Source organism: Ceratotherium simum, chromosome 38 (genome assembly GCF_057802395.1).
Source record: "Ceratotherium simum simum isolate JZ-2026a chromosome 38, ASM5780239v1, whole genome shotgun sequence".
Taxonomy (NCBI): Eukaryota; Metazoa; Chordata; class Mammalia; order Perissodactyla; family Rhinocerotidae; genus Ceratotherium; species Ceratotherium simum.
The window spans coordinates 20,836,420-20,860,175 of record NC_141937.1 but is presented as its reverse complement, the minus strand read 5'-3'; the positions used below and the strand labels follow the sequence as shown (position 1 = coordinate 20,860,175).

Sequence of the window (23,756 nt, the reverse complement as noted above, 5' to 3'; positions counted from 1 at the left end):
AGAGTCACACCCTTCCCCAACTTTAACCCCTAGCAACCATGGATCTGCTCTCCATCACTACATTTTGTCATTTTGAGGATATTATATAAATGAAATCTTTCCCAGTGCTTTATGAAGGCTGGCTGACATCTATTTAGTCTCAACCATGCATGGGCCAGAGTCTTCAGAAACAAGATCTTATTTAAGAATCATAACGACCTTGAGGTAGCTATGATTATTTTTCTGGTTTTATAGATGAAGAAACTTAACTTTAGAGAATTTTAATAACTTTCCCAGAGTCAAAAAGTTAGTAAGTGGCCGAGCCAGAACGTGAGGCCAGAGAGTGGGACCCCAGAGCCATTGCTTTTTTCTTTTTTTTGGTGAGGAAGATCAGCCCTGAGCTAATATCCGTTGCCAATCCTCCTTTTTTGCTGAGGAAGATTGGCCCTGGGCTAACATCCACGCCCATCTTCCTCTACTTTATATGTGAGGTGCCGCCACAGCATGGATTGATAAGGGGCATGTAGGTCTGTGCCTGGGATCCAAACTTGTGAACCCTGCGCCGCTGAAGCAGAGCATGTGAACTTAACCACTCTGCCACTGGGCTGGCCCCCCAGAGCTGTTGCTTTTAACCTCTTTAAACACTTTTTGCACAAAATAGGTACTACATACTTTTGAAGGAATTATAATTGAACAAATGAATAATTAAATGCTGTAAACGGGAAACTCAATTTTCTCTTCCTGAGTAGAGAGAAAACCCAGTTCTTCCCTACATGTCTTTCTTCACAGAGAACACTTAGCTTCTGAGACTTCTAGTCACCAAATGTGTGGAGGATGTTCCCCCACCAACCAATTCTCTGACACCAGTTGGGTGTCCTACAATTTAACTCGGTTCTGACACTATCTACCTGGAGACAGTGTCAGATCCCGCAGGTTAAGGGCTCTGTCCTACAAGACTGCTCCCCATCTTCAGATGACAATCTCAAGTCCAGATTGTAACCTGTGCTTCTGACCAACTGGCTATAGATTGGCAGTTCCAATGACTCTCTCTTTGGGTTCAATCAATTTGCTAGAGCAGCTCACAGAATTCAGGGAAACATTTACCTACGTTTGTTATAAAAGGATGTGATTAAGGATACAGATGAACATCCAGATGGAAGAGATATGTAGGGCGAGGTATGTGGGAAGGGGTACAGAGCTTCCATGCCCTCTCAGGGCATGCTACTTTCCTAGCACCTCCACGTGTTCACCAACCCGGAAGCTCCCCAAACCCCATACTACTGGGATTTTATAGAGGCTTCATCATGTAGGCATGATCGATCATTAACTCCGTTTTCAGCCCTTCCCCCTTTTCAAGAGAATTGGGGGGCAGGACTGAAAATTCCAAGCTTCTAATCATGGCTTGGTCTTTCTTGTGACTAGCCCCCATCCAGGAGTCATCCAGAAGCCCACCCAGAGTCACCTCATTAGAACAAAAGATGTTCCTAGTGCTCTTATCACTTGGGAATTTACAAGGATTTTAGGAGCCCTGTGTCAGGGCAGGGTTAAAGACAAATATTAGAACAAGAGATGCTCCTAGTGTTCTTATCACTTAGGAAATTATAAGGGTTTTAGAAGCTCTCTGCCAGGAACTGGGGGCAGAGACCAATATGTGCATTTTCTATTATCTCACAAATGCCAAAGACTATTTCATTTCTGGGTTCTCTAGAAAGGCCTGAATAGAGCAGGAACTCAGTGAATATTTGGTGAATAAATATCTTTGGTTAATCATTCCAGAAAAACCAAAAGGAAAAGGAAAATGGTCATAGGTGGAGAAAAATCATGGATGGAACATGACATCAAAGCCATAGGACAGTAGCACAGAACGGAGAACAACTCAGGAGGGTCCTTCCTGCCTTCGCTGGTAATAAGTGCATCAGTGGAATTTCAAGTGTCTCAACAAGGATTATTTGACCAGGTACATTTTCCCTCTGGCTAGTTCATATCCACGGGATAGAGAAGAGTACCGATTTAGAATATTTGCTGGTCCTAACTGATATTTGGGTCTTATTGTGCACCTTGAAACCATGTCCCATCCTTACTCAAATTTTAGTTAATAGGCTCCTATCAATTCTTATGTCATCTTTGGGGGGCAAGTCTTCCCCAGAGTACCAGCTTGTGGTACCTATGGGTCCCTAGGACCTCGGGTGCCCAGACTCTTTGCCCAGGGTCATGCCTGTGTCACCTCTGTGCCTACAGGCTGAAACTGCACCAATCATGCCCTATTTCCCCGGTTCTGGCTCTTTTCAGAGCCTCAGGCATCTCTGCCAAGCCTATTTCACCACTGACTGAAACATGGACATGATGGCTTTTATGTTTGCTGTGTTTTTGCTTTTTTCCACCAACAGGACCCAAGTTGCCTGGGACTGGCTCCCAGTGGTGGCAGTCTTCTTTGTGAAGAGCGATGTTTGAAGGTTTATTACACTGCCTGAAGGGCATCCTGGAGGTGGTGGGCCAGGTTAGTAAGATGGTGTACGTTGGGAGAGGGTAGGGTGTGGGGAATACGAGGCCCTCAGGAAGGAAACTCTGTTTATTCCACTTTCTGGTCATCCATCAAGCAACAAAAATAGGGGCAAAGAAATACTAAGGTCTCACTGATGTGATGAGCATGAATCAGGAGCAGTTGTGACTCTGGTGGAAAACTACAAAGATTACAGCCAACTGCATAGACGGAATGAAAAGGGCAATCAGGTACTCCAGCAAAACGCACATACACGTAGCTGGATTCAACAAACACAATGGAAACAGTTAATGTTCTTTAACTCCATGATGGTATAGGTTAACCCTGACATGTCTGGCCCAACCATTTCCTGAAAAGGGACTTAAAGTTAAGATAACTTCTATTATTGAGATATTGATACAAAGGAGATTCAGTAGGAGCCAAGGATGAGCCCATTCTCCAGATAAGGCTTGTGGTAGAAAGAGAATCAGAACTCAAACACCATCTGTATAGTGGGACAAATGCCCCAAATTACTCTTCCAATGAAAACAACCAAAAAAAAAAAAGCCTAATAAAATATTAAATAGGTTACCATTTATTAGTTTCTTTTTTATCCTTTCAGTTTCTTTTCACAAATACAAGGAAAAAATGTACACATCCACACATACATCTGTATGTTCACATATATGTTTTATATATATGTCCCCTTCTTAAATACATACAATATCATACTACATAATCTTGATTTTGTGTTTCGCAACATATCCAGGAAATATAAAACATCTTTAAAAATAAACCACAATGTGACAAAAAGTAGTGAAACTATAGATGTCAAAATAGAGTGAGAATGAGGGGCTGGCCTGGTGGCACAGCAGTTAAGTTCACGTGCTCCACTTCCGCGGTCCGGAGTTCACAGGTTCAGATCCTGGGCATGGACCTATGCACCACTTATCAAGCCATGCTGTGGTGCCATCTCATATATAAAGTAGAGGAAAATGGGCACGGATGTTAGCCCAGGGCCAATCTTCCTCAGCAAAAAGAGAAGGATTGGCAACAGATGTTAACTCAGGGCTAATCTTCCTCACACACACACATACACACACACACACAAAATAAGAGTGAGAACGAGAATCCCTGGAGGGCAGCAAGCACAGAGGCCAGCTTTCCTCCAGGAGCATCTGCCAAACCTTCGTGACCATGAGCTTACCTTTTGATGCTCCGTGGGATTCAGAACATAAGAGCTAAAGATTGCCCAAGGCGGGGCCTTCACATAAAACTAGTACCCAGAGGGTTACCCCTTCAGTGCAAAGGTGAATAAGAAATGACCTTCAGCACAAAAGAGGACAGTAAGGAGACGTGCCTTCTGTAACCTTACCTCTGGACCGAGAGGAAAGAGAAAGAAAATTACCCTGAAAATTCATAACCATAAGAGAGCCATCAGAACCATAAGAAAGCCATCAAGTGGGTTTGTGGCCTGACATGGGCTTTCAGGAAGACGCAGTGATCTGAAACGTGTGTTCTTTTCAAGCACAAGTGGAATTATGAAAATTGACCACCATCTAGGCCAAAAAGCAAGCTTCAAAAAAACTTCAGATTATTGGTATCTTACTGATCGTAGTCTCTAATCAAAATGCAGTTAAGTTCGAAATAAATAATAGAAAGATAAAAATTCCTACATGTTTGGAAATGTAAAATATGCTTACTTAAAAAACTTATGGATTGAACCTAAAATCATAATGGACTCTAGAAAATATTTAGAAATAAACAAGAATAAAAATGGTAGATATTATTCTTGTGGGATGTAAAATGTTAATTGAGGGAGACTTACAGGCTTCTATACTCACACTAGAAAAGAAGAAAGTATGGGCCGGCCCCGTGGCATAGCGGTTGGGTGCGCGCGCTCGGCTGCTGGCGGTCCGGGTTCGGATCCTGGGCGCGCACCGACGCACCGATTCTCGGGCCATGCTGGGGCCGCGTCCCACGTGCAGCAGCTGGAGGGATGTGCAGCTAAGACATACAACTGTCTACTGGGGCTTTGGGGGGAAAAATAAATAAATAAAATCTTTAAAAAAAAAAAGAAAAGAAGAAAGTAAAAACTAATGAATGAGGTATACATCTTCAGGGACAGCAAAGAACAGCCAAATAATTAGTGAAATAGAAAACAAACATACAAGATAGGATCAATGAAGCCAAGATAAATTCTGGCAAGGCTGATAAAGCGAAAAAGAGAGAAAACATAAATAAGCAATATCAGGAATATCAAGAAATATCAAGAAAGAAAAGGGGACATCACTACAGATATCATGAGAATAAAATTATCAAAAACGTTTATGAACAAGATTGTCATTAATTTGAAAATCTGATGAAATAAAATTTTCAATTCAGAAAACCCTACTTATGAAAACTGACTCAAGAGGACATAGAAAATCCAAATTATATCATAATTGTGAAATCAAACCAGGTTAGAAGTCTTCCCACAAAGAGTAGGACAGACACAGATCACTAGTAGTTTCTGTCAAAGACTCAAAGAGACAACTCCAATTCTTCACACAACTCTATCCAGAAGATAAAAAGAAGAGAATAAGCCCCAACAAACTTTATAAGGCTATTATAACAATGATATCATGACAGAAAAGAACAGTTACAAGAAAGGAAAATCTCTGCAAATATCATTCATAAACACATGCAAAAATCCTAAGCAAAATCTTAAAATAAATTCATCAATGTTTATAAAACATACTACATCATGACCAAGTTGGTTTTATCCCAAGGATGCAGGTTGGTTTAATATTAGAAAATCATTATGTATTTCACCACATCGACAGAATAGAGGAGAAAAATAATATGATCATCTCCATAGGTGCAGAAAAAAAAAGCCTGACAGAATTGACAATCATTCACGAAAATAATTCTTAGCAAGTCAGGAACAACAGTCCCCTGTTAGGGAATATGGCACCGCAGACCGTACTCAGATTCTCACGGCTGAGGCGATCAACATGTGTCGGCATACCTGCATTTCACTGCAGCACACTGTTTAGGAGGCTTTTTCCTGGAGAATTTCTTGCATATGTGAGCAGGAGACATGTACAAGAATGTTTAGCGCAGTTTTGCCCAGAACAGCCAAAAAATTGGAAACAAGCCCAATATCCATCAAGAGTAACACAGATAAACAAATTTCCCTGGTGAAAATTCTGAAGACAGATAACATCTCCTGAGGAATCATAATTTTTTTCCTCTTTTGTGCAAACTGCGACCCTCAAGTTCAGTAACTCAATTACCGATTCTCACCAAAAGATGAGATGCATGTACACCATCTCCAAAGTTTCCAGGTGAACTAAGTTGGAAATTGTTGGTGCGGAGGTTGTAGCAGAGGAGACCCATTTCTAACTTATGATGTAAACTCCACCTAGCAGTTTATTATTTTCCCTTTTACCAATATTCGAATCTTTCCCCTTACCTTCTCCTGACTTCTTGAACCTTAAGAATTCCTTCTGGGACTTTGGATGGCATGACCATACAAACCCTTGGAGTTTCCAGAACTTGCATCCTCTGACCTTTTGAATGAGTGTTTGCAGTGGGGCAGCATCATACTTCACCAATAGATGTTGTCAACTAACACAATATTCTCTGTGATGTGAGGCCATTTTTAGGGCAAATTGAAGGAAACTGACATTCTTTGACTGCTTGTCATCTGTTCTGATACTGTTCTAGACACTCTGTCTCTCTCATTGTCCTTCAGAAGAACCCTAGTGAGTTAGGTTTTGTTGAGCCCACTCTTCACATTAGAAAACCAAGACCTCGAGAGCTTATGAAATTGGCATTAGGAAGCAGCAGATCCAGAATTAGACTGAAGTCTATCTCCAAGGCTCAGGTGCTTTTGACTACATCTGGTCACCTATGCCTCACACAGGTGAGATCACCCCATAAGGTGGGTCATTTTAGCATTCTAATAACTAACCCTCCTTTTATGAGTTCAAAGTTTTACAGTAATCCATTTTAAATTGAATTCTACTCCAAAATAAATGGAGCAAGTCTTCTTTTACTCTCTGTCAAGTGACAATAAGTAAAATAATTAAACACATTCACAAATCTCACCCAAGACCATTTTATTATGTTAGAGAACCACTGTCAATCAATTAGCATTGATAGAAGTTTCTATTCCAAAAAACTATTTAGACCTTTTGTCATCATAAAAATCACTGAATAATCAAACTCTTGCTATCTCTGTCTTTCTTTTTTTTTTAATAAAAGGGGACTGTAGTCTAGTTATTAGATATGATTACACTAAAATGAATATCCACAGGGCAGCTAAGTACATAGGAGAGACATCCAGCTAATCACAACTTGAATTTCAAGTTACCACCTGAGAATAAAATTAAGAAAAATCTAATTTAACGTAATCTAATAAAAGTTAATTAAGTAAGTAATTAGAGCACTCTTTTGTGGAAGCATCCCATATTAGGTGGCTATGTGTCAATAACTGCTTATATTCAGTGACTTGGGTGTAGTATCAGAATGGCCTGACCAGAATACTATTGTAACAGTGGAAGTCGAAGGCTGATCAAATGAATTAGAGCCTGCCCAAGAAGGATATGCTAACAGGAGAAAAGTGGTCGCCATATTGCGTAGGCTTATGGGTACTGAAGAGCAAGAATGTGTCCCCAGCTTTGTATAGAGGACAGGGTCCCACGGCCACCCAAGGTACATTTTAGTCTACCTAGCAAGTCAATCCCTATGGTGCAAAAGGATGGATAAACCCACAGTAATCTGACTGCCTGCCACTAATTTCATCCAATACCACTCCTTGCCTTGATTTTGAGTTCACCCAAAAATCTTCTGGCTACCTTTTATCCTCTTCAAAGTTGTTCTGCCTCTAGGGAGAGCTTATGCCATAGATTTCAGTTGGTGACAATTTTTTTATCATTATAAATTACTTAATTAACTTTCTGAGTTAAACTTCATCTATAATCATTTAGTTAGCATGAGTTCATTTGCTAAGGAAAGGATTACCTCAAAACAGACTGACAAAACTGAGTGTCTGGGTCTTTGGTCCTGGGCTACAGTGACATTTGAGGACTGTCCCAGCCCACTGGGACACCCACAGAATGCCACCTCACTGCCTTTGAATTGCTATGGAGATAGGAGAGGAAAGAGGCTAACGTTTTCTGTGTTTTGTTTATTTTAGATTATATGCATCAACAAACTAGGAAAATATGTAGCCAGTTCTGTCCATGTTTTGCAATGGGAACAGAACTTTTGGAGAGGGTGGTGCATTTGTTTTTTAGTATCATATCAACAACATATCAGTGTTCCCTCTTTTTTCCTCTATGAACAATTTACCCTTTAAATTTAAAGCATGAACATCTCTAAATGAGAATACATTTGCAAATGAGAACACATGTGCGGTTTTCTTATTATACAAGTAATAAATGCTCACTATAGAAACGTGTATGGACTTTCGCTTTTATCTTTTAAATTATTCTATGATGATCTACACTGTATAAATAAAGTGAAAGGAGTCAACAAGCAAATGGCTGTCTTTGGAACCAAAATGTCTCAAAGATGCATATATGCACCCCCATCATCAGCAATCTATCTGCCTGATGGCACTTCAGGAGTCTTTTTCTTGGCATTTGGTCTACCTGAATTCCTTGTCATCTGCTTAGGCCCCCTCGAGAACTGCTGACCAATTATGGATGTTTTTTTGGTTGAAGAATGCTTCTCTTCAATTAAGAGCCAGGAGGTTACACTAAACTAATTACTTTGAGGATCAGCAGTTCAGGAAGGTGCCAAGATTGGGGAGAAACATCTGTTCGATGCTGATCTGTGAAAAGAGCAAAGAGCTCCAAAGAAAATCTACTTGGTGTGGATGATTTTTTTCCTAGAGCTTTCTTTCTTTCTCCTCCCTTACTACCCTTTTTGTTTGAGACTCTTCTAGCACATTCATCAGACATCACTGACCAGGTCCAATACGGCAGGCATTGTTCTCTAGGTAGAAGTGAGCAAAGCAAGAACCAGCTGCCAGGGCCAGTGTGGGAACAACTTTCCCATCCTAGTGTACCTGTCCTCTTGTTCACATCATAGTCTGCAGAGACGAGTGAGCTTCCTATTGCCTACTGCCTCTTGTTTTTATAAGATCACCTTCTAGAGTAAATGAAATCCCGTGAGAGCATTTAACATAGTGACTAGCGCACAGCACTCAATTGTTAACTGAATTTGCCAGACGGTCTATCGAAGATTTCTCCCCCTTTTCCTGGCTTGCCTCACTTTTCAAGATCAAATGCCTAAGAAAGTTCCTCTATAGAAGACACTGATCCAAACAGGCAAGATCATTTACAGGCGGCCTTCGCTGAACCATGCTGCAGCCCAGGAGATGGGGCCTCTTTGATGAACTGGGCCCCTTTGATTTGACTCAGACCACCTCAAATCCCTGTCAGAAATAGGTGGAGGGATAAATTATAAATTTAAAAAGAAAAGCAGATTTGACTGAAAATCCTCTCTTGATAAAACAGAACAGAATGGCTTCCAGGAATTCTTGGTAAAATATTTCACTGGGTAGGCACAGTTCGTTTGTACCCATGTGGAATGTATTGGATCATTTCTTGCCAAAAATATTCCTCTGCAATTGTACAGCTATGAACTATGCCTTCTTGGAAGCCCAGAGATGATTTACAGATGATTCTGGATACATTTAGTAACCATTTTTTAAAATGTAGCTAATTCTCCTGCTAAAACCTTATTTTCACATACTAAAAACAAGCATATTGGGTTAATATGTGATAGCTTAAATCTGTATTCAATTGTTGAAACAAGAAGACAAGGCAAGAAGATATTCTTTTCTTGCCAAAATTTGTATTTTGCAAACTGGCCTGTAAAACTGTATAAAACCATTGGCTCTACAGTGTGAAATAATATCTCAAAGGGAAACAGTAACTAAGCACCAATGAACAGTCTTTTGTTAAATAGCCTCAAGGAAAAAGATAAACAGTGACTTTTGATCCAGATTCTGCATAACTCCCTTTCTTATGTTGACGCATCCTCCTAAATTAGAAATTGTGGTCAGCTCAGACTTTACGCCTGTAGCCGAAAATGTCTATCAGGTGAATGATGAAAAGCAAAGTTAGGTTTGGTTTGTCAAAAAGTGAAGAGTACTTGCTAAAAGCAAGCACTCCATTCGTCAGAGTGTTTGGGTTCAAGCGCTGGGTGCCCCATTCACTAGTGGTAGACTTTAGGCAAGCGACCTGTACAGTGGGAACCCACCTGTAAAACTGTAACATGGAAGCATCTTCTACAAAGTAGGAATGATGGAAATTCCTACCTTTGGGGCTATGAGGATTAAATAAATAATTAGAGTAAAGCCTTTAGGGCAGTGTCTGGCCCACAGGAGCATGTAGCAGAAGTCAGCTCTCATTATTAGATGTTCCAGCCTCTTGAGTTGTTTGCGGGCTTTGCTCTTATGGGGATGGATATGTTGAGAAGTCACAGAAAGTAAAAATAGAACTGCTCGTCCACAGGCTGGAACTAAAAAGGAGGCACGATCCATCTGCAACAACATGGATGGACCTTGAGGGTATAGTGCTAAGAGAAATAAGTGAGACAGAGAAAGACATACTGTATGATTTCACTCATATGTGGAAGATAAACAAACACAGATACAGAAAACAGATTAGTGGTTACCAGTGGAAAAGGGAGTAGGGGGAGGTGAAAGGGGTAAAGGGGTACATATGTATGGTGACAGATAAAAGCTAAACTTTTGGTAGTGAACACGATGCAGTCCACACAGAACCTGATATACAATAATGTACACCTGAAATTTACACAATGTTATAAACCAATGTAACCTCAATAAGATGATGATGATGATAATGATAATAATAATAATAATAATAATAATAATAATAATAGAAAGGCACCAGCAAATGACTCTGGGTATGTAGTGTCTTCTTTAGAACTTTCAGGTAATTTGTGAGGGAAGGGGGTCCAGGCAGCATTTCTGAATTTTCAGACAAAAATGTCACTATATCAGTGAATCTAGGGGCTGTTTTCCTTTGTTGACTCAAAGCTAATTTTGGCAGCAATCCCCATTATTTTCTGGGCATGGGAGCGCTGAGGCTTCTTTCTGTTTAGTTATTTGTGCTTGTATGAAGGCAGTCATTCTCATTTCGTAGGTGATTTTCAAGGTGAAAAAGAGGGAGGGGCCCTCTTAAGATTAAGGGGTGAGGTGATAAAGATGGGTGCAGGACATTCCTCTCTGCCTAGGAAGGGTCATGCCTTCCAGCCTGGGCACACCATTTGTTTATGTTTAGGATTCTTTCTTATTTCACATCCCTCCCCAATCTCCCCGCGGTGAGCAATAAACAAAGTGGTGGAGAACTCAGAGAAGCACAGAAGCAGAGTGGGGTGGAAGGGCTCCTTCTGGTTCTCTCTGTGCCACAGCTCCCTGCATTTTCCTCAAGTTACCAAACTCCACCAGTGCAGCTCGAACTCCTAGTTGATGTTTGTTCCTATGTGTAAGGGAAGCACAGACCTAACCTATAGGATAAAGGGACATTCTGAAGAGGGATACTTCTTGAAAAGTTGCTCTTTGGAGGAGCTTAGGAGCCAGGGAGCAGGGCCAGGAGGGCTACCTGTGAGCTGTGGCTGCATGCATCCTCTCCCCTCACCATCTCCCAGCTCCTCTTCTTCCCACCTTCCCACCTGTGTCTCTGGGACATCCCCCCAAGTCAGAATTATGCCCCAACTTTTGCTCCTAAGAGTCATAAAAAGGCATGATGAATGAAAGTCCTCTCCAGGACTGGTTATTTGTGGTAAAATAAGCAAATCATTAGCATGGTAACTGCTTGGGCACAACCAAAAGTTAACAAATGTTGTGTCAGTGGAAAGTCCACCAGCTCCTTCCTTGTGGGGAACTGGTCCTTTTGATATTGGCTGATGTAACACAGCACATTTTGATCCAGCTAAAACAGGTAAGAGCTACCTCAAAATGCCCACAGGGACCGTAGTAATTTCAGGAACAGCCACACAGCAAACCACTGTTTCTTTTTCTACAAAGGAGATAGTTGGGGTAGAAAGATGAGAGAGGAAAAGTAAGAGAGGGACAGAGATAGACAGAGAGAGATAGAGAAAGAGGGAGACATGGAGAGAAGGAAGAAGAAAAATGCATAGTGTTCCTTTTTTCTTGTCTTTTCTTTTTTAATCAACAACTAATATTGCATCTTGTTTCTGGTCCCCCAAACAAGGGCATACAACAGATCCTGGTTTTGGGGGTCATATTTTTGAGAACAGGAATCATATGTCTATTTCAAAATATGCATCACATTATTAATGTTACTGAAGATCAATTCTACCTTTTCTCGATCACATATTTCAAATACATATTTTACTTATAGATATAAATATGTGAAGAAGATATCTTCATTTTCTGAGATATTTTTGTGACTTTTTTGCCCAGAGAGAATAAGAACTCTGTGAGATGATACACAAGACATGGTAATTCTCTACAATTTCTAGGGAACTATTAAAGGAAGATTTTACTCATTGAACCCAGTGGTCTACTTATCTGAGTTGGTGGTCTAAAGCAGAGCCACCTCTGAAAAATTGTGTATGGAGTTTCAGAAATTGAACACAAACCATTTAGTCAATTGTGTAACATTATCTGACTTTCTTTGAGAAGAACTTCTTCAAATGTCAGATTTAGATAGTTGCTTATGATAATACTGATGAGAATGCACAAGAGATGGTATTGGCAGAGAATGAATGGAAAAAATAATAAGCCTTCCCTGGCTAAGATATAAAATGTCCATCATTAGTCTCATCAATTTTACTGTATCTATTTTTTATGTCAACATAGATAAACAAACAATATGTTATCTAAAATCCTATTAGTTTTTATTTATTTTGTATTTAATTGTTATTCTCAAAATTTGTGACTTATACTGTTTCTTGAAACTTCTGACTTGGTTTGGGCAGCAATGTGCATAACCCATAAGGATAAGTCATAATTACTTTAAGCCCTCATGGTAACCTCATCCGCTTCTGTTCTACTTGGTTTCCCAGCCTCCCATGCAGCTGGTTCTGGCCATGTGACAGTCCTAACCAAGGAGACCTACGAGGAAGTCTGCTGGAGCTTCTGGGAAGGATGCATTTCCCTGATGAAGAGACAGGCACTTGGGAGAGCAACGTAAAGACTGTCTTCCTCTTCCTGTCTTGAACGTGGTTGTGAAGGATGTGATGTTTGGTGTTTATCAACCTTCTTCAGACTGTAGGTGGCAAGTACAAGGGCCAAAAGCTAACACTCTGGAGATAGAAAAGCATAAAATAGAAAATGCCCAAGTCTCAAATGGTAATACTGAGCAATACCATCCTGAAACTACCTGCTTCTTATTTTGTGAGATATTAAATATCTTTATTTAAGCCACAGTTGGTTGAATATTTACTCAACAAATACTGTATTATTTAGACATTGCTCCTGGTGTTTGGGCTGCCGCAGTAAATCAAACACACAACCTCCGTGGCCTTATAGGTCATGTACCAAATCAGAGGAGACATATGCTCCAGAAATAAAAGAATAACATATAACATGCCGGGTAGTGGTAATCATTATGGAGAATATAAAGCAAGGTAGAGGAAGGCTAATTTATATAGGATATTCATAGAATAACCTGAAGGGTAATCATTGGAACAGAGATTTGCATGAAGTGAAAGAGTGAGCCAGGTGGATATCTGGGGGTATTCTGTTACTTTGAGCTGAACGCATCATTAACTTACACATCCAATAAGTTTTTAGTCATTCTTCAAAACAGAGATCAGATATCATCATTTCTGGGAAGACTTCCAGGACCTCCCACTCACTAAACTCAATCCCTTCCTCTTCTGGGCCACTTCTGTACCTTAGACACATGCATTGTTATACTGATCATACCCTCTTGGAATTTACTTGTTGATAGAATCTATAAAGTCACCCTCTCCAGACTGTGAGACCCTTGAGAGACATGATCAATTCTTGGTCACCACTATCTTGGCTCTAGCACTCAGTTCTTGCTACCTAGTAAGCTCCACGTACCCACAAATAATTATTGACTCGACTAGACTTCTGACCTTTGAATTTTCCGGATATAAATGTGTGGTTTACACTGTAATGTGATTAAAAGTGGGCACCTACAGTAAAATTTTGTGAAAGCGCGATTATTTTTTTGTATTGAAGAAATGTGTCTTGCGAGCATTGAGAAAGCTGACTACTTTGAGTTAGCAGGAATGTGTACAAATTAAATAGGTCAGCTAGGCAGAAAATCTTGGGTTTCCATTTAGCAGAGAAGAAAAATAAGATGATTGAGAAGCAACCAGATTCCCTATCAGGTACATCCATCTAATCACATTATGTCCTTGGTCTTTTGAAAAGGCTATCAAAAGAATGATTTTAAGACCGCTCACCTAGGTTGGGTAATTACAGTCTTCTGAGCATTTTTCCTGGTATGGGAGGAAAAGGCTCATTTTGCTTACTGATCTTTAATGGATCCTCATCTATGAACCTTCCCTCATAGGCAAATCAACTCACACTCATTTCAGTGCATGGGGAAAGCACATGATTGACTCAACCCAAAATGAACTGGGTTTTACCATAAAAGACGACCTGGCAGATATTATATTTTTAACTTCAACAGTGAAGAGAAAGAAAAGGGGCATCTGAAGAAACTTAAAACATCAATGAAGGCTTAAAGAAAATAGAAAAAGAGTTTGATTTTTGGTAACTGTGTGAAAATTTAATAAAGAGAGGATCAGTAGATATGAAGTGTATTTTTATATTAAATCCAGAGTTTGTAGAATAAAGTAAACAATGTGCTTTTTAAACATTTCCCCTTAATATCAAAACAGAAGGAAAGGCATTTGCTTTTACTTACAATCTCAAATACAATCAAATTCCCTTCCTTTATGTGTTACATTAACAGACATTAGTATTAGTAATTAATATCAATTAATATGTTTGCTTTCCACTTAAGCCAATCTCTTACATTCAAAAACCAGAAATGAAAATAAACTTTTTTAAATTCTAGGGGTATGAATCTAAACTTCTATGCATCACAAAATTTTTCTGAAGGATGGCTTAGAGTTAGCTAGTGTGTCAATAAATGAAGACTTTGAAGAATCACTTTTTGAAGATAATTGCTAGCTACTTTTTCTTTAAGCTTGCACTTGAGATTTCAAATTTTATTTTCCATCTATTTCCTAAGGAAGCAGGTACCCTACAGTTCCCATCACAAGCAAAAACAAGTTTTAAAGCACTCTAGACTAGGTTGGTACATATAAAATCTTCACCAAGTTTTTATAAGAACATGATTACAACACCAGAAATGGTTACTTAACAAACAGCTCTGAGATTAAACTCAGATAAGAAGGCCAAATTCCAGAAAAGCTCACCCTGGCACATATTGGTTTGCTCCAGAGACCCTGGATGCCCATCCCAGGTTAGAACAGATCCAAACTTCCAGGGCCTTCTCAGACCCACTCCCTCTCTATTAAGAGAGGAGCATCCTCATCTTCACCTGGGGGATGGATAAGGTTAGTTTGCGGCAGCCTAGTGTCTGGTCTAGAGCAACACAAGTGACACCAGGGACAAAGGCGTACTGGGGCAGTAGCGAGATTTGATCACGTGTTACGCAAACTGAGCAACCGCAAATGAACAGGATGCGTAGACTTGCATGAATGGAAAATGTATGATTCTTCATTGTCATTAAAGGGGCTGCTTTGGATAGCAGTGGGAGATACATTTAGAATTTTTGAGAGGGGCAGTCTCATACCCATCATACTCATTGTTTTTGCTGTTCCTCCTCTTTTTCTTCATCATCTTTTCTTATTGGTTGAGAGCCTTAGCCTCTTCTCTTAACTTGAAGAGTATCTGCCAGCACAAAAGTCAACAAACTCACAGGAGACAAAAGACATTCTTGGTTTGACTGCTCCTAATAAACTTCAGTGCTTCCAGACCACACAATGTCATAGAATTATTTGTAAGGCTTCTTTAAAAGGGTGACAGGGTTCAGAAATAAACTGCACATGGTAAGAAGAGCCTCCCATGGGTTATTCCTGCAAAATGAGCTGCAGGGCTTCGGGAGTGGTGGTGGTTTCCGGCCATTAGCGTTACTAATCAAGGCCAGCTCTGCATTTATGGGAATCTACACCAATCATGATGATAAACCCTATGTTCACTTAAGCAACTCTGCCTGATTTCTTCAAGGTTATGCTCAAACTAAACTTTACTCCAATTATCTTTGATTGTAATGCTTCATCATTTTTACATATCCTTGAGATAGAGTCCATGAAGAGGATGCATTAGGGCCAGAGGTCACAAAATCACATTTTGTGCTTCATGCCCCCACAAAGCAATTACTGTCAACTCTCAATTAACCTCGTTATCGGAGAAAGCATTAGTGTAGAAAACACAAATCCTAGATAACCGGCCCGTGTCTTTCTTGCTGCCATAGTTGCAGCTAAGGTGAGAGAGAGATAATGGGAGTGCCAGGAAAAGCTCGGGGCTAAGAGGTCTCTTCAGGAAAATTTGAGCAGAGGTGATATATTCAGTTGCCACTCTGCCCCCTTTTTATGCCCTGCACCAGGAAGCAAAAATAGCACTGCTTTCCCAGCAAACTTCTGGCTGACAAACAAAAGACATGGGGCAGAAGAAGCCAGGAGAAAGCAGTAGGGGAGGAACACCGTGAGGTTAGCAGTCACCTGGCAGTCAGAGCCAAGAGGCCTCTGGGGACCATGTCAACCAAGCAACAGGGTGAAAGGTGTTTAATCACAAATGTTATAATTAATCACTTGCACACATGCTTACACTACGGATTTCTACAGGTATAATGACATATCCATCAGGTCCTGGGCATTAATGCCATTCCCATCCTTCCGATGGAGGGTACCCTTTAGGCTGGACACCTCCCTCCTCTTCAAGTGATTCCTAGTGGCATTGCTCCAGGAAGGGTTCAAATTTTAATCAATCAGGAAGAAAATCTTTAGTGATAAACATAAAACTACAGTGGAATTCCAGAACCTACTGAGCAGTTGGGGGCTCTGGGGGGAGACACAGAAGGGGCAGGGAAAATTCTCTGAAGTCACAGCAAAGACAAGGGCACACTGGAAAGAAAAGCTGGGAAATAACTTGGGAGAAAGAAAGGTGAAAACTCATAAAATTATGTATTTTAATGAAAAAAATGTTTTGCATTAAAATGCTTAAAAAGAGCCAAATTCATATCCTCTGTAAATATGACTTTGCAATAAAATTAATGGGGTCTGGGAAGAAGCCATTTATCAGTTTTTTTTTTTTTGCCTCAGAATGAATTTCTGTGTATTAGAATGAGAAATTAGGTAGAAATTGGGTAAATAGACACAAAAAGTCAAACGACAGGGTAAGATAGAAACAATGGGAAATGTAAGGAGATTCCCAGAGAATATTGGCCAGGATTCTTCTTAATATTAAAGAGGCAGAAAGACAGAGAAAGAGAGAGAGAAGTGTAACAGAGGGACTTCAAAAAAGTTCAGGAAAAATAGAAGACTAGTGACTATAACAGGGAAAGTGATTCATAATAACAGGGAAGATTATGAAAAATGTAAATATTGACTATAAAATATCAATGAGCAAGAAAACAATGAGTTAAAAGAAATCAGTGAAGCTGTACCTCTCTGATTCATTATTTATTCTTTAAATTCTTCTGACAAGCTCATCATTCAGGGAAGGTGCATATATATGTAAGGGAGATGTGATATTATGACTTCTGGTTAAAAAAGGCAGGGGAGGTGATATTAAGGTATTATTACTACTCTTCTCTCTTTCAAAACACAGAGAAAACAACAAAAATATGAAACATGGAGGAAAATATCAGAAGTAATCAAACAAACAAACAAAAAGGCATTTATTCTTTTTACAAACCATGAAGCATTCATGGCCTAAATTCAAGAAGGATACTGAAAATATCTGAAGTCTCGAGCAGGTGCAAAAAGTTTCCAGCCAAAGTTATGTCAAAAACGTTTAAAGGGCATACGCAATGAGCCTTTGAAGAAAGGGGCAAGATGCACAATTGAAGCCCTAGAGACACAGGTTGTCCCCACATAACGGGAGAGGCAGAGCCAAGAGAAAACAGGTTACTATTGTAGTATTCCTGTTTACTTTTGTGTTGTGTTACTTTGTATTTGTCCAGGCAAGGAAGACTTCCAGAGGCAATGACATGCCTACAGAAATTCCAAGAGAGTAAGCGGGTTAAAAAAACAAAAATTATACAGACTTAGATTTTCTAGATAATTCTCTCATGCAGAAAATATAAGCCTTTACACTTTATACCAATGGAAATTTTCTCTTAGATGACTATTCTGATATAAAGTATTTGAATTTTATATGGCAAGTCCAAAGAAGAAAATATTAAAGAATACATAAAGCATTTAACTCTGTTATGTTAAGCAACGGAATTTGAGAGATTTGCTAGATGGCTTCAATCTGAGTCCCCATGTAAGTTTTCAGAGGGTAGGATGAGGGAAGCAGCAGTAGTATGACCAGATTATAACACTTCCCTTGTGTTGCTGAAAAGAGCCAAGGGCTATTTTGTCCAAGAAAATACAACTCAGTACATAGAAAAAGCAATTCAGCGATAGTCTAGGTGCCTACTAATTGGTCTTAGAACAAGCACATAGAGGCTTCTGCCACCTATAGATCTGGCAAATATGAACAGGAGCCATTGGAAGGATTTTAAAAACAACTCTCTGACTGCCTACAATGGACCTTGGACTTGGTACATATGCTAGCCCAGGTCACTTGGGCTTCTGTTTTTCTCAGAAATCAGCTGGCAAACAAAAGGTGTGAATTTGAATTAGGTAACACACTCTTACTTGTCCTCCCAGTTGAGATTTACCAGTCTCTCATTCTTCTCTTGGCTATACAAAGGTTAAAATCTATACAATCTCACAGGGCCCCGGCCCTTTAAAGAAACATGGTTTAGGTGCAGACATGAATGATTAACAGAATTGTGAAGCAAGTTAAGTTATGGAGGAAATCTAACTGAAAACAATGAAAATCAATGAAGCCAGTACAGACCCAAACATTAAATGGCATTTACTTAAGTGATATTAGCTAATGGCACAGTTGGGTAGTGAAGAAGCATGAGCTAATGCTGACTTCTCTCTCAAGTTCAAAAACACTTGAATGGTCATAGACCCAAGGACCATACATTTCAAGTCTGGGCTCCTTAAGAAACTGTTATGGGTTGAACTGTGTCCCCTCAAAATGCGTATGCTGAAGTCCTAACTCCTAGTACCTCAGCCTGTATTTGGATGTAGGTCCTTTAAAGGGGCAATTAAGGGTAAATGAGGTCACTGAGGGGCTCTTATCTAATATGACATGTATCCTTATAAGAAGAGGAGATTAAGACATGGACACACATAGAGGGAAGAGTATGTGAAGACATGGGGAGAAGAAGGCCACTCACAAACCCAGGAGAGAGGGCCTCAGAAGAAATTGACCCTGCGGTCACCTTCATCTCAGACTTCTAGCCTCTAGAACTGTGAGAAAATAAATTTCTGTTAAGCCACTCAATCTTTGGTGTTTTGTGATGGCAGTCCTACCAAACTAATACAGAAACTTCCTATAATGAGCCCTTTTTTCTCTTAGAAGTCTGACATAAGACCCAAATTTCTTTTGTGGTTAAATACATTGTACGTCATACTCACAACCCCAACAGGAAAGGCCAATACGGCTAACATCCAGTCCCGGAGAGAGATGAGCTTCTTGAGTTGTCTCTCTTGTTCTTGGTTCCCACTTCCTCTAGTCAGAAGACTGGAAAGATCGGTGAGCACACAGATGCCAAAAAAGACAGCCTGGATAACCTGGAGGGAGACAACAGCTGGTGTTGGTAAATGAGATTTAAAGAGATCTAAACTACAGGACAGCAAATAAGCTACACCTTTGCAATAGACGCATGATAAGATCAGAAGCACATTTAAAGAGCTGGCCCTACAAATAAAAGAGTAAGATGTTTACAACTTGCAATCATAGGTGAGAAAATTCAGCTTAAAAACACTACTACCATTTTTGCTCATCTCAGGACAAATGCAAAACCTGTATGCACTCACCTCTAAATAGGCCCAACGGAAAGCAATACCAATTATCAAAATGACACGTCCATTATTTTAACACACATCTGTGGTCTATTTTATATTGACTAGAGGGTTTAACAAACGTCTAAGAAGTGCAAAGAAAAGGATAAGCGTGGTCTGAATAATAAATGAGACAATTTAGTCTGAACGTGAAGAAACCTTCCCATGATTTAATCTCTTAGAAGTTTTTCCACCAAAGGAAGTGGTAGAAAGCTTCTAGCCCTTGAGTCATAGAGAAATCAACTGAATGCAACAATCAAGACTGATACAGAGAAATTTTCTGTTGTCAGACTTAAACTAAATTACCTCCTTCTCAGCTTTCCAGTTTCTACGAAATAAAATCTTTCCAAAGTAATGTCAACTTAGATACCCACACCATTTCCCCCCAAAAAGTGACCAGTTGTACACTCCCAAATCAATTACAAATCGAATTACTTACATCAGCTATGTTTTACTTGGACTATCACAGAAGGAGAACACTGAAACACTACAGCCCAATAATTTGTGAAATCTAAGTGAGGGTAAAAGTATTGATGACCCAGAGCTGTGACTGGAGACAGGCCACATACTGGAATACAGCTTGGCAAATGATCATTCAAATTATGGAAAGGGCAGAAAATATATTCCCTGGGCTTAAAGTCATACTCATTTAGCACCAAGAATAGACTCAAGGGAATTTTTCTGGCTTCTTCTTCAAGAAATAATTTACAGATGATATATTTGTATAAGATACAATTTTACTCATTACCTGTTTAGAAAACATAACAATTTTTTTTTGTAAATTTCCATGTTGGCAGTGGAAAGAATCTGTGAAAGCTCTGTGGATGGGTTCCTCACTGAGACACAGAACAAAGGGAAGAAGGACCCTCAAAATTACCTGGTTCCATTCCTTAGCATAGCACTGGCACACTCAGATTATTTGTCATTCTGTTCAAATGCTTATCTAAGCCATTTTGAAAATTCCCAATAATGGAGATTTCATCACTGGGCTCAGTCAAATAAACAAAAACTCTGCAGCGTTTTTACATATAATACACTGGGCTCTTTGGAGCTCACCAAATCCTGCTGTTTTTAGTCAATCGTAGCCAGAGTAATGTTCTACTCTTCCTCATAACATAGCCTATCTTCTAGCTCCGATGACTTAAGGTTTATTGTTGTTCTTTCTACAACCAGAAAAAACACAGTAGGAGAGGCTAAGACTGACACAACTGAGCCTGGCACAATTGAAGTGCTGGCAAGGATCATGTTGTGATGACCAGAAATAATTTAAATGACTCAGGGAATAATTTCATACTTCGGAAAATTTTCCATAGCATATCTTATGACTTTAGATGTTAGATCTTTATGTCAACCTCCATGGGGTTTGAGAAATTGGAGTGGCCATACTGGGGATAATAATTTCCATGCCAATCTGGCCAGTGGACATATTTAAAGGTACCCTACCTGATCAATAAGCAGGGAAATGCAGATTTAGATCACAACGAGATAGTATTTCTCATCCATATAATTATTTACAATTGAATTCTGACATAACCAAGGTTATAGGAATATACAATAACCAGAAACTGTATAATGGGAACACAAATCAGGACAACCACTTTGAAGATCAATTGGCAATATCTAGTAATTTAAGGATGCATATACTCTATTACCTAGTGGCTTCACTATGAAAAGATTTTCCTACGTAAACTCTCATACATGTGTACCCGTTACATCTACATGAAAGTTAATTTCAGCATTCATTGCTTCAAAAAACTTGAAACAATCTAAACATCTTGTAATAGTTGACTAGATAAATAAATTGTGCTATCTTCATGTAATGGAATTCTAAGTATGCATCAATTTTTCATTCTCACAATAAAACATTAAACAAAAAAAAGGAAATGAAAAAAATGCCACATTTTGACACCATTGAAATAAATTTCAAAAACTGTAAAGATAAATTTAAAGGTGCATGTATATGAAGTAAAATATGAAGAAATACACGGAATTAGTAACACTGAATTCAGCTACCTCTACAAAGAGGACATGATTGGGGGAAGGGCACAAGAGTCTCAATGTGTAAATAATATTTTATTTCTTAGGTTTATTACCGGGTATATTAGAAGTTTATTGTATTATTCCCTGAAATATTTCCAAATGATTTAAAAATAAAAGGTAAAAAAAGAGTGATTTTCATAATTTCAGGATACAGTTTGACTAGTCTCTTTCAATTCCTTTTCTTCCAACTCAGGATCCCCTAGTTTTAAAGATTGGCTAATAACAGCAGGATTTAGTGAGCTCCAAATTAAGTGAATTAAGTGAATTTTAAAATTCTATGATCAAATAACTAGTACCAGATTTGCCTTCTCACCATAAACAGATAGACACTTGGACTAAACATATAAATCAACTTTTTCATATATTGGACTTTTTCCTCTGCAATCAGCCAGAGAAATCTCTTTTTTTAAAGGGCTAACCCGATGAGACTTTGGATAATCCTTCTTTTGCCATATAAAGTAATGTAATCACAGGATTGACTGTATTCACAGAATCTTCCAAAACCCAGTGGGAGGGGAATATACAAGAATTAGTGTCACTGAGGGTCATTTTAGAATTCTACCTACCACAAGCTGTAGGTTAAACAATTCTCAGAGCTCACTCAGGATGGAGGTATTCAAGTTCTAACCAATCAAACAGAGAGGTCTTGTTGACTACGACAGGAATTCAGTAGAGACCTAAGAAGTCTCATACTTAAATTGTGATGTTAAAATAGCCTTGGAATAAAGGCTACTTTAGATCCACCCCAACAATACTTCAAAAGAAGCCTCAAAAAAAATCAAGTCGATCTACAAGAAACTTAAATCCCTGCAAATACAAAACTCTACGTTATTTAAAGAAAGATAACAAAATCCAGACATTCAACAATATCCAACATCCAATCAAAAACTAGACATTCCACGAAGTAGGAAATACTTATCCAGGAGAAAACTCATTCAATAAAAACAAATATAGAAATGACAGAAACATTGGAATCAGCAGACTAGAACATTAAACAACTAAATTACATAAATTCAAGAAGTTTAATGAAAATAATGAGAGAAACAAAAGACATTGAAAAGAACCAAAGTGAATATTTAAAAATTAAGAAGACATTACCTGAAATTAAAAAGTCACTGGGTGGAAATAATAGCAGATTAGATACTGCAGAAGAAAAGATTGTAAAATTGAATACATAGCAATAGAAACTATCCAAAATAAATCAGAGAAAGAAAAAAGATTTTAAAAATTAACAGAACTTCAGTGAAATGTGAGAATATATCAAGCAGTCTAATATATGTGTACTAGAGCCTCAAAGGAGGAGGAGGTTATGTAGAAAAAATATTTGAAGAAATAATGGATAAAGTTTTTCCAAATTTCATGAAAACTATAAACCCACTTTTAAGTATAAAGATACAGATTTGCTAAAATGGATACAAACACTAATCATAAGAAAGCTGGAATAGCTATATTAATGTCAAAAAGTAGATTTCAAGACAAGGAATATTACTAAAAATAAAGAAGAACATTTTGGGTCAATTCATTAAAAAGGCATAATGATCTTAAATGTATATGTACCTAATAGCTGAACTTCAAAGCAGAGAAAGCCAAAACTGATTCAGCCAGGGGCTAAATTACTCAATAAATGTTTGTTAAATAAATGATTCACTGATTCTTCGGAAATAGATGCTTTTATGAAGATCTGAAAGGCAAGAAAAGGGAGGAACCTCAAAATGCAAAAAAAAAGGAGGGAGAAACAGAATCTCATATTCTAGAATAGAAAAACAAAAGAATTTCTACAAATATAAATGTAATAGTCTAAGCAACATTTTGCCAAATTTATAAGATCAACGGTCCATGAAGTCTCATAGTTTTCTAGAGTTGATTCATCTTCTTCTTATCCAGTGGAGCCATCCAACACAGTAGTTTCCCCTCACTATTACCTGGTGACTTCTCTGTCACTGTGTACAGACCTCTCCACTGGCTCTCTCCTGCTTGGGACCACAGTATGGCCCCCACCTCACCTGAACTGCTGTGGAAGACTTCTCCAAAGTAAGTATGTGGAGGTCAGGGAAAGGAGATACCACAAAATGTTCTTCTCCTAACTTCCAAACATCAGGAGACAGACGGAATTGTTGGGTTTTGTTAG

At 38.9% G+C, this 23,756-nt stretch overlaps 1 protein-coding gene across 2 annotated transcripts in view; it reads right to left on the bottom strand.

The window, feature by feature from the left end:
• Nucleotides 1–23,756, bottom strand: part of AIG1 (androgen induced 1) — a 202,716-nt gene that overhangs the window by 162,461 nt on the left and 16,499 nt on the right. For both annotated transcript variants that reach the window (XM_087425169.1, XM_087425168.1), the window contains exon 2: nt 19,163–19,318. In XM_087425169.1, the coding sequence (XP_087281295.1) occupies nt 19,163–19,195 (33 nt within the window). In that variant the 5' untranslated portion in view covers nt 19,196–19,318. The remainder of the gene's footprint in view (nt 1–19,162; nt 19,319–23,756) is intronic.